Source organism: Agelaius tricolor, unplaced genomic scaffold (assembly GCF_023055355.1).
Source record: "Agelaius tricolor isolate 1412-34295 unplaced genomic scaffold, bAgeTri1.0.p SCAF_5, whole genome shotgun sequence".
Taxonomy (NCBI): domain Eukaryota; kingdom Metazoa; phylum Chordata; class Aves; order Passeriformes; family Icteridae; genus Agelaius; species Agelaius tricolor.
In genome coordinates, this window is record NW_027269265.1 from 18256212 (window position 1) to 18272394 (window position 16183).

The 16183-nt window shown below is 36.1% G+C and overlaps 1 protein-coding gene across 1 annotated transcript in view; it reads left to right on the forward strand.

Annotated features, from left to right (window-relative positions):
* The window catches only part of GALC (galactosylceramidase), a 32010-nt gene that overhangs the window by 7638 nt on the left and 8189 nt on the right, over positions 1-16183 (forward strand). Inside the window, 9 exon segments of the mRNA XM_071426671.1 lie at positions 1425-1463; positions 6985-7115; positions 9347-9502; positions 11517-11641; positions 12897-13024; positions 13479-13568; positions 14773-14862; positions 15201-15345; positions 15738-15918. Of these exon segments, the coding sequence (XP_071282772.1) occupies positions 1425-1463; positions 6985-7115; positions 9347-9502; positions 11517-11641; positions 12897-13024; positions 13479-13568; positions 14773-14862; positions 15201-15345; positions 15738-15918 (1085 nt within the window).

The following is a 16183-nucleotide window of genomic DNA, read 5'->3' on the forward strand; positions in this document are numbered from 1 at the left end:
ACTGCAGAAAAGCTGAAAATCACTTCAGCAATCCAGAACAAAGCTTCTAAAACTGTGGTTCCCATCCCTCAGAAGTCAGATGTTTCTGCTGCAATGTGGGAAGGTCAGGATCTGTCCTGTATCTCCTGGGGAATGCATCCCCCTTGGTGTTGCTGGTTTATTTCAGTTGGGTCAGTCTTGCACTGTGGGTAACATAGTGATACTTCAGCAATTCAGTTGTGGGGAGAGGAGGAACAATTGCTGTTACATTTTTGTCTGCTTTGTGTTCTTGGAGTAGAAAGTAAGTTCTGCTTACTTCATGTATTTGAGTAATATTGACTTCAGTGTTGTTACTTCACAGTAATTAGCTTTCTAAATTCTGTCCTTCACTTCACAGTAATTAGCTTTCTAAATTCTGTCCTTCTAAGAAAAGGTAATTTCTGCTTATCCAGGCAATGTGATGAAATTACATATTGTCTCATTTCCTTGTGGGTATAATCTGAAATGCAGGGAAACAGTGAGAGGTCTGTGAAGGCTCAGAAACTGTCAAAACAATTTCAATGCTATTATGGTTGTACATGGTTAGTCTTTACCACTCTTTTTGCTGTAAGTACATGTTCTGTATCACTATTTGCTTTATGATGAAATGAGTCTTGCACTAAGGCTCATCTAAGGTTTTGATTGGCTCATTCCTGAAGTTTCATGTTAGCATTTATAGGAAGATGTAGAAATATAAAAATATATTGTATTTACTCATAAGCTAAACCTTTACTGGTGAATGTGAGTCACAGTGTTCATGTTGCAGTTAGAAGAGAAAGAAAAAAGGTTTCTGCTTATGTGTTTTATAGGCCAGGGGGTTTGGTAGAATGGAAGATCAGTGCTCCTGCTTTTTAATTTTCAGCTGTGTTTACCTTAAACTCTCTTTCCATAAAAGATGGAAAATTTTGTTTACTTAAAATATGCTGGATCTCTTTTGTGTGTAAGCTTGGATGTAGTCCTGTGTAAATTAGAGAACAGTAGGCTTCATAGATTTTGTTCAGTATGTTAGTTATTCCGGCTCTCCTATGCCCACGTATTGCAACAGGAGCCCATTCATTAGGCCTCACCTTGAAGCCACAACGTGTTTCTCAATGATTCCTAGCAAACTGTAGAGCCACTGGTAATGTAACACTGCTGCCATTGTAGAGCTCAAGCAGCTCTAGCATTCTTGTCAGCAAGAAGGCAATCAGCAGACCTTAGAGAAAGATAAACAAGTACCCACAATGAGCTTTCATACTGAATTTTCCCCAGAAAAGCCGATAATCAATCAGCACTTCCCTCTAGCACACGGAAACCATGGAGCTGATTAATGGATTCTATAATCTTACCTATATATAAGTAAAATCTTTTAATTCTCCATTGACGTATCCTGATTTTTCTAAATGGATTTTACTTTCTCTTTATAGATATGGAATGAAAGGGCATTTAGTAGCAAATACATTAAGGTATGTATTCTTCTCTTATTTCTGTAAAGTACTTCTCGTACTGTACACAAACAATTAGCTTTCTGAATTTGTGTAGGAAAGGGACCTTAATTCTGCAACTATGTCACTTACCGAATTGTGTTTCTTGTAGTTGCACGCATGCAAAGATTACATGTTCAGATATCAGATTATTTTGTCCGTCTGAAACTGTTACTTTGAACTTTGGGCATGTCAGTGTATGCCAAATGCTTCTAAATTTTTATGGAAGCTTCAGTTGATGCTACTATCATACAAACTTAAATCATCTTTATACCAGCTTGGATATAGCTAGAAGTACAAGATCTAGAATTGCTTAAAATTCTGTAGCTAAGTTCTGTGATTACAGTACCCTTAAATATTGCTATTAAATCACAGTAAAGGCTTTGCGTTTTTATCTTTGCAAAATTCAGTACCTTTTGTTCTAAAAAGCTGGAAGAACGTGGTATTTCACATAACCAACCTTAAGATAGCTGTAATATTTCTCACTACTGAATGCTCCTGCAGTGCCCCCTGCCCTGCTTTGAAAACTCTCTTCTGTTTGTTACATTGTCTTGTGGTGAGATCTTAAGCACAAGCTCCTGCTCTTCTCCTTTCCTTGTTCTTGCTTGAGGCTAAGACACAAATGGCATTACTTCTTCTTAAAAGCAAACAAAACTCAGAGAATCATAGAATGGCTTGAGTTGCCAGGGACTTTAAAGATCATCCAGTTCCAATGCTCCTACCATGTTCAACGTTCAGAGACACCTTCCACTAGACCACATTGCTCAAAACCTCATCCAGCCTAGCCTTGAACACTTCCAGGGATGGGGTCATCCATTCCCTCTTGACCTGTCAGTACATGCTTTTGTAAAAAGTGCCTCTCTGTATTTTCTTGTGGGCTCTCAAGGTACTGGAAGTCAGCAATTAGGTCATCCCAAAACCTTCTCTTCAGGCTGAACAATCTCAAATCCGTGTCATGTCACCTTGATGCTTTCTTGTCTGCTTGTCTTGGCTTGCTCATGTCGGGAGAAAGAATATGGAGAACAAACTGTTGAGTCTAAGGCCAATATCCTACTTTATAGCTTTTTGAACACTGTTGAATTGGGACTGAGCATTTGGCTTTTAGAGCTGAATATTTAGTTTAAAATTTGACCATAAAATCACCCAAGTATTTACTGAAAGGTTTTGGCCTTCCTTCCAGTGTATGTTAACTGATAAGAGGTTTTTTTTATTGAACACCTGTTTTACCATTCATTCTCTTACAGTGTCACTTGGCACCACTTCTCTCCTCAGCACTATAGTTCTGTTTGCAGTCTGCCATTTAGCAAGAGGGCAATATACTGAAATGTACTGCTCCACACCAAACATTTTCTGTAATTCCTGTTAAATACATCACAGATAAACTCTTAGTTATCTGGCTAAGTTTTTACTTGTAAAATGTTACTCTAGACACTTCATCCTCTAAGGCACTAGTTATGTTTCTTAATAAGTAGAAAAAAAAAGAAGAAAGAAATGGAGACTCTACTGCTTCTAAATTCTTGTTCAAGAAATCCCTGTTCTTTCAGTTATGTGAATACTGTGTGTGAGGGAACTGTTCTGCAAATGTGGAGTGTCTTTTGGGTGCATGCAGTTCTGTGCCCTTGGTACTTCTCTTTCAGCATGGAAATTCTGAAATAATTCATTTTGTTCTTCTGAGCTGTCTCTGTGGTTAGGCAATTTTTCTGAGTGTCTAGGTAGCTAGAATGCTTTAAATTTCAAGGACCTTCTAGTATTATGAATTTTTCTTTTGGTAGACTCTGTGTTTCAAAAGGTTCAAACAGCTAAACAGAACTTAATTGCTACTTTTCTTATTATGTTTTATGTGCTAATTAGTTTTAGATCTAGGCTTTGATTGTCATCAACACTTAGACTTTTATTTCTGTCCTTATTTGACTACATGAAAAAGAGAAATGCTCCCTATTCTTCACATTGCCAGAGGGCTATTACAAGAAATAATTTGAGTGTTTATGCCTACTGATCTTTGAATCAAGTTGCAAAATCTTTTTTATGCATGCGTGCACACAGTGCATCGTTCTTTTATATCTAAAATTTAAAAAAAACATTTTAGACTGTGGACTGGGTTTTCTCAGATACAGCTGTATGTGCAAGCTGCTGAAAATATATTTTTAAATTTTTTTTTTTTTTAAATTTCTGGTTTGAGTTTTCAGATAGTACCAGCCCTCTATAAGTGTGGTTCATTCTTAACTATTAAGGCTGAGTATATTTTGTGTGGGTATATTTTACCTAAGAATTTCCACAGACAAATGTAAGCTGTTTATCATCTTTAACAGTGAAATAGTAAAGAGAAGCTAGAAAGACAGAATAGGAATTCTTTTCTGCTGGCATGTTTGAATTCAAAGTTGGTTGCCCTCAGTTTTGTTGTAAATATGCAATTCTAGGTTTATTAATTGTTTTCCCTGAAAGTTAGTGAAACATGAGAACCAAGTAGTGGGTAAACTTAAACATCAAGGAGTTTTTTTTTCTTTTGTTAAGTAAAATGGGACGTGAAAAAAAGTTTAGGTGCTCTTCACTTGAACAGGACAGTGTTTGGTAGAGATTTCTGTTCTTGTAGAGAGCTGCATGGATAGGTCTTTTCTATTTTAAAACCTTAATCCTGTTTTTTCAATGTACTCTTTTGGGGATCAGGTTAACTTTTGCTTCTGATTACTCGGGGATGTATGCCCACTTCCACATTTTTAGATTAGATTAGCTGTCATTAGATTAGATTAGATTAGCTGTCATTTTTAGATTAGTTTAACATGGCTGTCTTGATGATAAATCCATTACTTTTGTGTAATTAATTACATACACGCCAAGGAGCCAGTATATTGAGAGTGTCCAGGTGCAGTATATGTGTTGTTATCTTATTGCAAAAGCTCCATACTTTCTCAGTGATTTCTCATGGACAGCCCCTCACAGCACAGCCAACAAACTCCAGCTCTCTCCTCACCCAGCTAACCCACTCTTTTGTAGTGCTTGTCTTCTTATTGGACACAGCTGTGGCCTATTAAGGGCAGGCCTGTTCCTAATCTTTGGTGATTAGTGCAGCTGCAACTCCTCAGGTGTGGGACTACCTTCTGCAGTATCTTTATTTTCTTACATTCTATCCCTCTGTGTATACATGTACACTTCTGGTGTCAAAAGTTGTCCAAGTGATGAGAAGCCCATTTTTGTATAATGACTATCTCAATATCTGAGGTAACCCTTCAGTTTTAAAAATACTTACCATTAACTTCATCTTAGTTGCCACCATAGCTCTTGTTTGAGAAGTGAGAACTTTTCTTATCCATCCTGGTCTGTAAATAGAGGCTTCCACTGACTCCTTCTGAAGTTCTTGTTTCCAGTCTTGAATTTCATGTTGCCTCATTGATGAAGGCTGTACTTTAAGTGGTGTTATCTGTTACTAAGGTGCTTCGACATTCTTTGGACAGACTGGGTCTGTGGAACGTTGGCATCATCGCTGCGGATGGAGATTGGAGCATCTCAAAAGAGATGATAGTTGATCCCTATCTTAATGAGGCTATTGAGGTAGTCGGGTAAGTGTGGGAGAAGGGAGGCCTTTTAAACATTCCTTCCTATCTCTAAGTCTTCCTCTCCATTTTCAAGAGTCATATATTCTTATTTCATATTTCCTAGCTGTTTCCATTTTTTCCATCATTCTGTACAGTGGTGATGGATTAGTCTTTCTTTCTCTCTTCTTTCAGTTTAGTACATGTATAAGCTGACCTTATCACTCTTCTATAATTTCTTTCAAGTGTCCATTTAGGAGCTGTGTTTTAGCCTTCTTAGCACTAGCAAATGACAGGAAACTTTTAACTAATCTGCATGTGCATGTTCCAAGTCAGAAAAACCTTAGGATTGGATTCTTGGTCTGCAGCTGGTTTTCATTTTGGGTGAACTTGAACTTTCAGAGTGGAACTTATCACCCTGGGACTTTCTGTGGCTGCAGCTGAGATTTTTCTGGTCATATACTAGAGCTTGAAGTTTCTGTTTCTTGTTTAATTTCTGATAACAGATAATATTAGAAATGCATGAACTGACAGTAACATAGAGGTAAAAACAAGCACTCAAAGTTTGTAAACTAATACAGCCTATCTCAATTTTTTCTGTTGGTTTTTCAGCAAATGTCAACTCAACTATTTACCTTCACTCTTGTTCCATAATACACATTTTTACTTGCTTCTGGCAATTTACTCTGCTGCTCTTGCTCTTTTTGTAAACTCTGGTTTCTCAAAATTATACATAGCTTTTACAAAATTACATGTTTCCGGTGGAAATTACCCGTGCAGATACAAATTGCTCACTTTTGTTACATTTGTTAACTTATCTCTGTTGTTAACCTTACTGTGATAAGAGTATTCTTGCAGTCGCTCATGTACCATTTATCCTCTGTGTGTAAGGAAGTATGATATGCTCATCATAGTTTAAGTGAATGCATGGTGAAGGGTTATAGCAAGTCAGTTAAGTGGGGATTTTATAAAGAAACTGCTTTCATATGTGTTGAGTTTGTAAACATCAGTCACCTGAAAGTGTCTGCCTGAGAAATCCTGATTATAGTGTCAGCATAGAGTAATTCATTTGGTCTAAAATAAACTTAAAAAAACTTTCTTAGGTTAGGCAAGACTTGCAGCTCAACAGGTGCATTAGGAAATGTTTTAGTAATGATTTCCATGACAATACAGCTTGAAGAATGAATGTACTCACTGTATATGGCTCTTGTTTCTTTAAGAGCTTGACAGAATCAAGGACAGGAGTACTTGTTTTTGTTTGTGCCTTTAGAACCACAGATATGTTTTAGTTGTTCTTTAAAAGGGAAGTTCTTTTTGTCAGAAGTTTCTCTTGAATGTCATACAAATTTTTCCCCAACTTCCCCACCACCACTAATCACAAAAAATGAAGTGTTAAGTTTTCCTGTGCAGGAAACTTTGGTTTTGTTATCTATCAAGAAATTAAGGTTAGTACAAAACAAGAACACCATGTTTCTCAACCAATGCTGACTTTAAGGTACTAACTACCATAGAGAGTTCTTGCTGACCTAGTGAAAGATAATAGTATTTAGGTGTCTGTCCTTCAAATGCTCAGGTTCAGAAAGTTCATACACATCTTATAGTTTACCTGTCAGCACTGTAACATCTAAGTGGCTGATCTGCAAATAGAGTATCTTGCATGAAATGTGATATGCTTTGTCTTTATCTATACTTTTGTGTCTGTAAGAAGAACAAAACATTTTTAATTTTTCTTTCATGTATTTCGGAAGTCAGAATGGTAGAAGAAGGTGTCCTTTGAAGTCACTTTGTGCTTGACAGTCTTGTATGTTTTGTTTGGTGTAACAGTTGTCCAAGTTGCAAAAACATGAATTGAAGCATAGTAGTTTTTTCAGCTAGTGCTGAAGAAGATGCTGCCTTTCCCAACATGAAGTTTTGACAATTTGAAAAACATTTTTTTTCTTCTCTCTGTTATTTGCTCTCCTTTTTTTTTTCCCAAGCTGTTGAGGTACACATTGGATAAGCATGGTCTGGAGCAGGTGAGGATCATAGCCAGCGATAGACTGTGGGAGCCCATTTCCTTTGTCATGATGATTGACTCTGAGCTCCACGGAGTGGTCGATGTGATTGGGTAGGGGGTTCTCTCTCTTCTTCTTTCATGGTGGTTTGTTTATAGTTTGTCTTCATCTTATTTATAACTAACACAGATAAAACTTTACCTCTGTGTGCTCTTACCTGCAAGGAAAGGATTGATACTATAAAACTCTCTTACTAACCCAATCAAATCATGCAGCTCTTGTCCCAGTAACAGCCTCAACCTTTAATTCAATCAGGAGTCTTTTATCATGCTGAAGATTCCTGTTGGGCATGGTTGCACTTTTGATGGATTGAAGGTTTTTTGGACAACACTGTTTATTATGAGGGCTCTGGTTACTCTTAACTGATATGCAAAAAGGGCTTTAGCTTTACAACTTAGTACACAGTCTTGTAATTTCCACTGGTTTGTTACTGAAATTTTGTGATCCAGAAATGAATTTGGGCTATGAGTCTTCTTTGAGTTACAATGACTTGATTCTTAGCTCCCCTTTTGTTTTAATGACAAATTTGTATTTGGAAAACATGGAACCAGTTGATTTGTTATACTAGTTTTGGGTTTTATCATAATAATATTTTTATAGTAGACTAAATTCCAGATTGATTGATGTCTGAATGGTAATGTGTGTATGAAATGTTGTACATTGTTGTACAAGAAGCTACTTTTATTTTTACAGTAGCTCTAAACTTTACTTACTAGGTCCCATAAACTTGCCTGACCCAATCACATGCTTCAAATTTCTCAGTTCCTTGCTTCAATTTGATTCTTTTCCATTAATCTTTATATATCTGAACCATAGGAGGTGTTGAAATGAGGGCTTTTTTCTACAAATACATATAGGAAGTCAGTGTCATCTACCCTTGCAATTAACCCGTCCCCCCATTCTGAATATGAAGAGTATCCTGGCAGTTTTTCATAGGTGGAGTCTTGGATCAAATCTGGATGAAGCTCAACAGTTTTTACACTGTCTAAGTAAGCTGTATTTTCTTAACACTGAATGTGTAAGTTTTACATCCCTACTCTGATTCAGTCTTAGCAGGGAAATTAAATATCTCTTGTGTATTTCAGCTTTTATTGGGCAGGGATATTGACACTTCAGAAACACATTTTCAGGAGTGTAGAAACACAAATTACTCCTTCTCTTCTTTATTTTTGCAAGCTATGCACTTTATGCCATTACAAAAATCTTTTGCTTGATACTAAGGCAACACTTAGGTTTCCAAGCCAAAGGGGAAATACACACTAATCTGTACAGCAGAGCAGAATGTAGCTAAAATCCCCACTATCTGTTACATTACTGATAGTGAAGCTGCATATGAAGGACTACAACACTGGGAACTAGGTCATTGTCCACTAGAGGGAAAATAATGAAAAAAACCCCAACAGTCAGCCTAGAAAAACTGTTGGTTTTGTATTCCTGCCACAAATGAATCAATTTGTCAAGTTGCAGTTAAGGAAATAGTTCCATTTTAGTGTATGTATTGTGTGTTCAATGAATGTGCTAAGTGAGGAAAATCACAACCCTGTTTTCTGCAAGTGGTTTGAAAGGTTTTATTTCAGTCAGCAAACTGAATGGGTCAGTGTCAGTTGCACCATGGGTCAGTGTCAGTGTTGTGATTGAGTATAATCAAAGCCTCCATTGGGAGAAAGGATGTCTCATACTAAGGAAGGCCTTGAAAAGAAAATTAGCTATCATTATATGTTTCAACTATTATCCGTTTATACCTTGTAACTTCTCTAGTCCAACTAGCATGCTTTTTTGAAACCTGAGTTTATTAAAAAAGATGTACAAAATCAGTCAAGTTCATGTTTAGTTCTAAGCCATTCATGCAGCTAAATTCTTAGCATAATGCCTAGTGCTGTATCTTACTGTTAGTTTTACATTATTTATAGTTTTGTTTAAGATAGTGTGAGTTAACGTGTATTTTCTCTATTCAGCAGATTATGGTAATGACCATCTTCAAGCTCAATTTCAGGGCAGAGATTTGCTTTAGCAAGCTGTGAAAATTGCATGGCATCTGTAAATCTAAGTTTAACTAAATGCTATCATGTAGCAGAAGAAATAATCTACTAATGTAAATACAATAAGCTCTGGAATGTTACAGCTCCCCCTTGTTCAATATTCTTGTATTCTGCTTGTGGTATTCCAAAGAAATTTTATTTTTCATTTTCAGTTTGAAGGAAGTTAATCACTGCTGCTATATGTACTTCCAAACTTTGATTTTCTCCTTGTACTAAGTGCTCTTTCTTTTCAAAATACTGTGTAGGGCTCACTATCCTGGGACAAAAACAGTGCAAAATGCCATATTAACTGGGAAGAAACTGTGGTCATCAGAAGATTACAGTACTTTCAATAATGATGTTGGTGCAGGCTGCTGGGCTCGGATCCTGAACCAAAACTACGTGAATGGAAACATGACTGCGTAAGTGTTGGGCACTGTTGCTTGCTTTCACAACCTGGGGTGTAAGAATTATTTAAAGTGCTATTAAAATAACACATCCATCTGCTCTGGTCAGAAAACAGCTAAACTGAAAATCGCCCCAATGTGGTCTGAAGTCAGATATTGTAAGATAGGAAGTCTGCTGTTCTGACCTCTTTCTGGAGTAGAAGTCTCACAGGTTTCAATGTATTCTTATTCCCCAGCATTTGATGGGGTTATGCAGTTTATGCAGTGGGTTTATGCAGTTAATTTCAGATGCCTTTGAGATTGATTATAATTATCAAAAAGAGAATGTTCTTAAGAAGAGATGACATTGGAGGAAAATAGCAATAAAACTAATTTATCATATTTTTCTTGAGGTCTTTATCAGATTGTTTGTCTTCAGTTAAACAGATAATAACAGACGTAATTATCTAGTTTTTCCATACAACTTCTTTCTCAGAATCCATTGTTAAACATGCATGATAAATTTACTGTTTTCTGCACATTTTCTTTCCAAACTGAAAACTGTAAAAAAAAAAAAAGTTGTCTTTACCGGGAAATTCCACAACTCAGTTTTAGAAAAGAATAGAAAATAAACTTTGATGTTTCTGGTGCAGCAACCGGTAATCTGAAAGAAAAAGTTTAATTAAAGAAAATGTAGACGTCAGCATGTGAGCAAAATTGTTCAAAGCTTTTAGATGCTTTGTAACTTCATTTTGGAAAAATTAAGAGAAATCTTCTTGTCGCTTCAAGTGGAATGCAGGAAAAATCACTAATACTTGTAAAGGGAAATTTCTTTAGTCACCGTTTCTGCAAATCTTCTGCAAGCTGAAATTTTCAAACAGGTGAATATTTCCTGCATGAATTCCTGATCATTCTGCTTGCTTCTTAATCCTCATATATTTTAATATCTTAATTTGGGGCAATTTTTTTCCCATTGTTTTTATATTTTTCCAAGCCCTTTCAAATTATATATGCCCATTTATTTCTCAGCCTAACAGTGAGGCATATGTGTTGTATTAATAAATTATTGTAGAATTGTTCTAAGTCCAGATGTCCAGCAGTGGACTTATCTTGGCTTGTATACAAAAACAAAACCTTTCTGACGAAAGGCAGCTTATCTTTCTGCTAAGTTTGTTTCCTTTGAAGTTGAGTTTCCTACTTTTCTTTCTAAGTTTGAAATCAACAGGACAAGTTTGATGTGAGCAAGTTAAATTTAAATTCAACAGTTGTTTATTTTATGATCACGTTTTTGTAGACTTCCAGGATCTCTTCTGTATGTATGTATAGTGTGATAAGTCTGTGGCAGTGACTTTAGAATGAGGCCTTTGTATGCACCTGGATGCAATAGCAAAACAGATTGACAGCTTTTGCCTTTTGCTTATCTGCTCTGTTAAGCTGTATTTCCATCCTTAAGGCCCAGAGGTCTTTAAAATCTTTGCAAAGGGTTTTCAGTGAAGCCCAAATCAAAGCGTGTGATTATCATTGTCAGGATGGAGCAAATACTCCTTGAGGATGGCTGGTTAAAGTTGTTTTTTGTATGTTACTTATATGGATAAAGATTTTTTTTTTGGTACTTAACTGCTTCCCTGAAAAACTCCACCCAAAACAACTACCACCATGCACAGAAATAACCAAGCAATGACAAAAACCTCAACGAAACAACACTCAGCAAAAAGCTGTAGACTTTGCTAACAAAATTTTTTCTCTTCAGAACAGGAAAAAACCTCAAACAAATGGTGTCTTTACCCTCAATACATGTTTCTTTTAATGTAAAACTTTTTGTGGTGCTCTAGCCAGAGTATTTACCAACCATTTTGGAAGAAGTTCTCAACACTGATTTGCTGATTTGCTTTGTTTTCCTTTCCTGTGGGTTTTCTTTGTGGGAAAGATATTCCCTCCACCCCCCAAATTGTTTTCATTGCATGCTGGAGAAAAAGGAGGAATGGATTTTTGTACTAAGTTAATCTAATACTATCCATATGAATGGAGAAAACACCTGTTTTCCTTCCAGAACAATTGCATGGAACCTGGTGGCCAGTTATTATGAGGAGCTGCCCTTCGGTCGATGCGCATTGATGACAGCACAGGAGCCGTGGAGTGGCCACTATAAGGTTGAATCTCCTATCTGGATTACAGGTGAAAATCTTGCAGTTATAAGTTGGTGATCTGACACCAAACATCACTGTATTTTCCGAGGCCTTTATTTAGTGGTTTTATGTGGATTATTTTTTGTACCAATTTGAGGTAGATTTGTGGAAAGTTTTGTGAATTAAGAAAGAAGAAAATAATCTCATTTCAATAGAAAGCAGAAAGATATAATTGTAAGGGAAATGTTTATACTTGAACTTTAGCTGTATCAGAAAGTAATAAACTACTGCCTTTCTAGCTGTTACTATTGAAATATTTTGATCTGAAGTGCCTGTAAAGGTTAATGTGCTTTCCTATTTCCTTTCCCTTTTTTATTTTTAATCTTTGAGTATCAATCAATTCCATTTGGTACTTCTCAGTTTGCGAAAGTGGAACAAAGAACCTGTGTATTCTTTTCCTGCTTGATGTTCTTGGCTTGTGTAAATCAGCATTTCCTTGAGCTTGGGAAAGGGAAGCATGTTCATGTAGTGTCTGTGGACACACAGATTCACTGGCTACTTTGTAGTCCTGTAATATTTTACTGTCTTTGCTGCAGTTCTGTAGAGTAACTATGCAGTGCCATGAAGGAGGAACACGACAAATGCTTTAATTTTTGTTCTTCTGCTAGTTATCTATAGTATATAGTTATAGTTATCTATATAGTTATCTATATCTATATATACAAATATAGTTATCTATATTTGTAAAAGCATTAAAGCAAAACTGGCCACAGTTTCCCATGAATAGAACAGCTGAGCAATTGTTCTTATGTCCATGTTGCTCAGGATTTTAATGATCTGGGTCATATTCTTCTTTGATAGTTTCACTTACTTTCTGAAAACACTAATTATTTAGTTATTCCTCATGATGTTGCCCATCTGTGCTTTCCCTGCAAATTATTTGTTAAAAATAAATGTTTATTTAAAGAAAAAACCAGATTTGGGAAAATCTAAACTGTGATGAATATTCAAATTGAGTGGACATGATTACTGTATATCCATTGTGCTTAATGTCTAAATAATTGCTCTCACTTTAACTGTTTTGTCTGCCACAGCACTGATATTTTTAATTTTCCCATAGTATAATTCTTTAATCTTTCCTCTTATATAGGTAAATTTTGTTTTGGAAGTTCTATTACTTTCTTCCCCAAATAAGGTTTCAGTTTTTTCAGCATGTATGAGAAAGAAATTTAATTAAGCCTACCAATGTAACCATTTCTATTAATTTCTATTAATTAATTATTGTATTCTAATTTTTGTCTCAGCACACACCACACAGTTTACTCAGCCAGGCTGGTCATACTTGCAAGTGGATGGACACTTAGAAGGAGGTGGCAGTTTTGTAGCTCTGACAGATGGCCTAGGGAACCTTACCATCATCATTGAAACTATGGTATGTGCATCAGCAATTCCAGTGGACTAGAAAAGTTACAGGAGATGTTTTCTTATGAGGAACCTGTCTTGATTTATGTAGTTCAGTGTCTGTGAATGTTCTCTGATACTTGTAGCTTTATTAGTGAGTTCACTAGAGGCTGTTTTTTCTATCTGAACTTAAAATACCTTGTTGAGACTTCCTGGAGGTCAATATATATGCCATCTTTATCTTTTTATTAGACATTAGCTTTAATTGGATGACACACTGGGAGGAAGTTATATCATGTGCTTTCCTAAAATCTGTATTCAGAATAAAATTATTAAACTACTGCAATTGCAGCTATTAAGATAATAGTGAAATAAATTATTGCTCTTTTAATTTCAATTCTGTGCTGTAGGTTTTTCATTAATGTTGCCATGTGCTGTATTCTAGTAATGTGTGTCTCTTCTGTTGCATTTGGTTTTTTCTTTAGAGTCATAATCACTCTAAATGTATCAGGCCTCCATTGCCAAATTTCAATGTCATACCTCAGAGAGCAACTTTCTACCTCAAAGGGTCATTTGTAAGTACATCTTGAATACATTTGATCAGCCTTGTAAAATGAATTGCCATTCATAATCAAATACGTATAAGTTGTATCACAGGTTGCAATGTCATAACTGAAATTGTAGAATTGCTGCCTCTCAGTCTAATAATCTGTATATTGAAGAAGAAATTTAATGGGACAGAAATGCAACTAAATTTTTCTTTAGAATATTTTCCAAGGCTGGGTGCTCTGACATGCTGACATAGTTTGTTGGGCTGGCATAGCCATTGCCTTCTGGTTATCAGTTAATTTTCAGGGGAATAGCTGTAGTTGATTTTATATTGTAGGTTTTGTTGCATCCCGTGAGGAGATATTCTGAGACTCTCCCAGTTGTTAATTTGTTTATTCTATTTTTTAATTTCACTAAAGTATATTTCCCTCTGAAATGTGAACAATACTTTCACAGTGTAAACTGGAGGGAATCATTGTTAGTTGATTCGGATGATTCCTTCTCAGAACTTGACTGTTACTTATTTGGAATTTGATTTTGATTTTTTAGCAGCAATAATTTCCTTTAGGAGCAGATAATTTGGATGATACTTTTGACAAAAAATGGTTCACTAAGGAAAAGAAGCTGAGTGTCAATTTGGATACACAGCTCCCTTTAGGGAAGTATCAGATGGCTTATCCAAATCAAGCTCTAGGTCACTTGCTTTGTTGTTGATGTTGGTAACTGAAAAGAAATTATAGGGATTAGGTGTGATTAAAATCTGATAACTAATATAGTTGATATGCTGTAGTATTGCAGAAGACTGGAGACATATAAGCAAAATACTTTGCTGAAAAATTAAAATCAGAGAACTAGCAACTAGACTGAAGGCCTCATAAAAGTGAAACTAGTGGGATATTATTTCAGTCTGGTTACTTGGAAGAGAGCTTGTATCCAAGGTGTATTGTTGGTGATAGAGAAGCTAAAGATTGTGTCTGTTTGCAGTGCTTTCTGTCTTTATAAGCAACATTAGGGCCTGTTAGGGCAATGCCTTATTGATGTATAATCTATAAAAATCTAAGGCATATGTAATGATTAGCTGAATAAAGTTGAGGACTCTAATGTGATCAACAGCTTTAAAGTAACAAAAATTAGACATCCATAGAGGACTGGTATTTCTCAAATTGAATATTCAAGCTTGTTTATTTTGCTGTTGTTGTGTTTTGAATTGTATGGTGTGTTCCATTGTAGTATATGGTGCAAACCCTTCAAGTGTGGCATTCTAGACTTGATTTTGAATCTGGAAACTCCAGCCTTTTCCAGCAACTCCATCCTTTACAGGTAAGTTGATCATTTTTAATTATCAGTCCCTCTGCAGTTTCAGGTGTGTCTTCCCTCTTTGGTGAAACTCCTCAACTTTCATGCTTTAGCTGCATATTTAGGGTGTGTTTTAAGGCTGTTTGACTGCAGTTTTACTGGCTGTGTACAAGTGTACCTGGAGGTAATAACAAGTTTGGGGAAAAGGAGTTTTAAAAATAGCCCAGAGATATTTAAATGCTGAGGCAAAAAGATGGGAATTTTGCCTTAAATCAGGACTTCAGAGGATCTTGACTTCAGGAGCTTGGGTATTTTTTCAGTTAGTTGTTAACTTTTGCAGCTTGAGCTTTTTTCAATTCCAGGTATGGAGGGGAAGATTTTCTTTAGATCTGAATGTGGATGAAGTCTACACTTTAACCACACTCAAGACAGGATGGAAATGTGGTTACCCAGAGCCGCCTCCTCCTCAGCCCTTTCCTTCCATTTACAATGATGATTTCAATATACGTAAGCCAGAATTCTCTTATCCAAAAACTCCATTTGCACACAGATATAATTGTAATGTAGGAAGGCAATAAGTTATGTTATTTGAATCATCTACATGAGGTAGCCTGAAGATCTATTTTGTTTTTGTTCATTTATACCTGTTTTTCCAAAAACTTACAGCTGTATGAGTGTACACCTTACTCTTGCAATGAGGTGTATTTAATTTAATGTCTTACCTGGTGTTCATGTATTTGCTTAAAAACCAGTGTCTGCTTAAAAACTTCCATTTTGTGGGCTGTTTTGATATAGCAAGTCAAAAATCTGGAGAAAATTTTCAGGAGAAATTTCTGAAAACAAGTCCACCGAAGAAAAATAGTGTTTTAGAGTTGATGTGTATTTTATTTTCTGAACAGGTAATCCACCTTTCAGTGAAGCCCCAAATTTTGCAGATCAGACAGGTGTGTTTGAATACTTTGTAAATGCTTCTGACCCAGGAGATCACGTGTTCACACTCCGCCAGGTGGTGGTTCAGCGGCCCATCACTTGGGTTTCTGATGCAGACCAGACCATCAGTGTCATAGGAAATTTTAAGTGGTATGTAAATACTATTTTGTAGTGACATTTGGGGAAATGTTCTCCTCGCCAGTGCTAGTAATGGTCAATTAATTTGTCTCAAACCTCATTTCTCTTGGACAGAGAGAGAAATCTCTTTTGCTTTTGCCTTCAGATTCTCTGTAGACATGTAGGAATGATGATTCAGGCACTTCTAAAAGTCATTGAGCCCTGCTCAGAGGCAAAAGGTCAGCTGTATAAATGACTCCTAAAGGATGGGGATTCGAACACATTTCATGATTGTTTA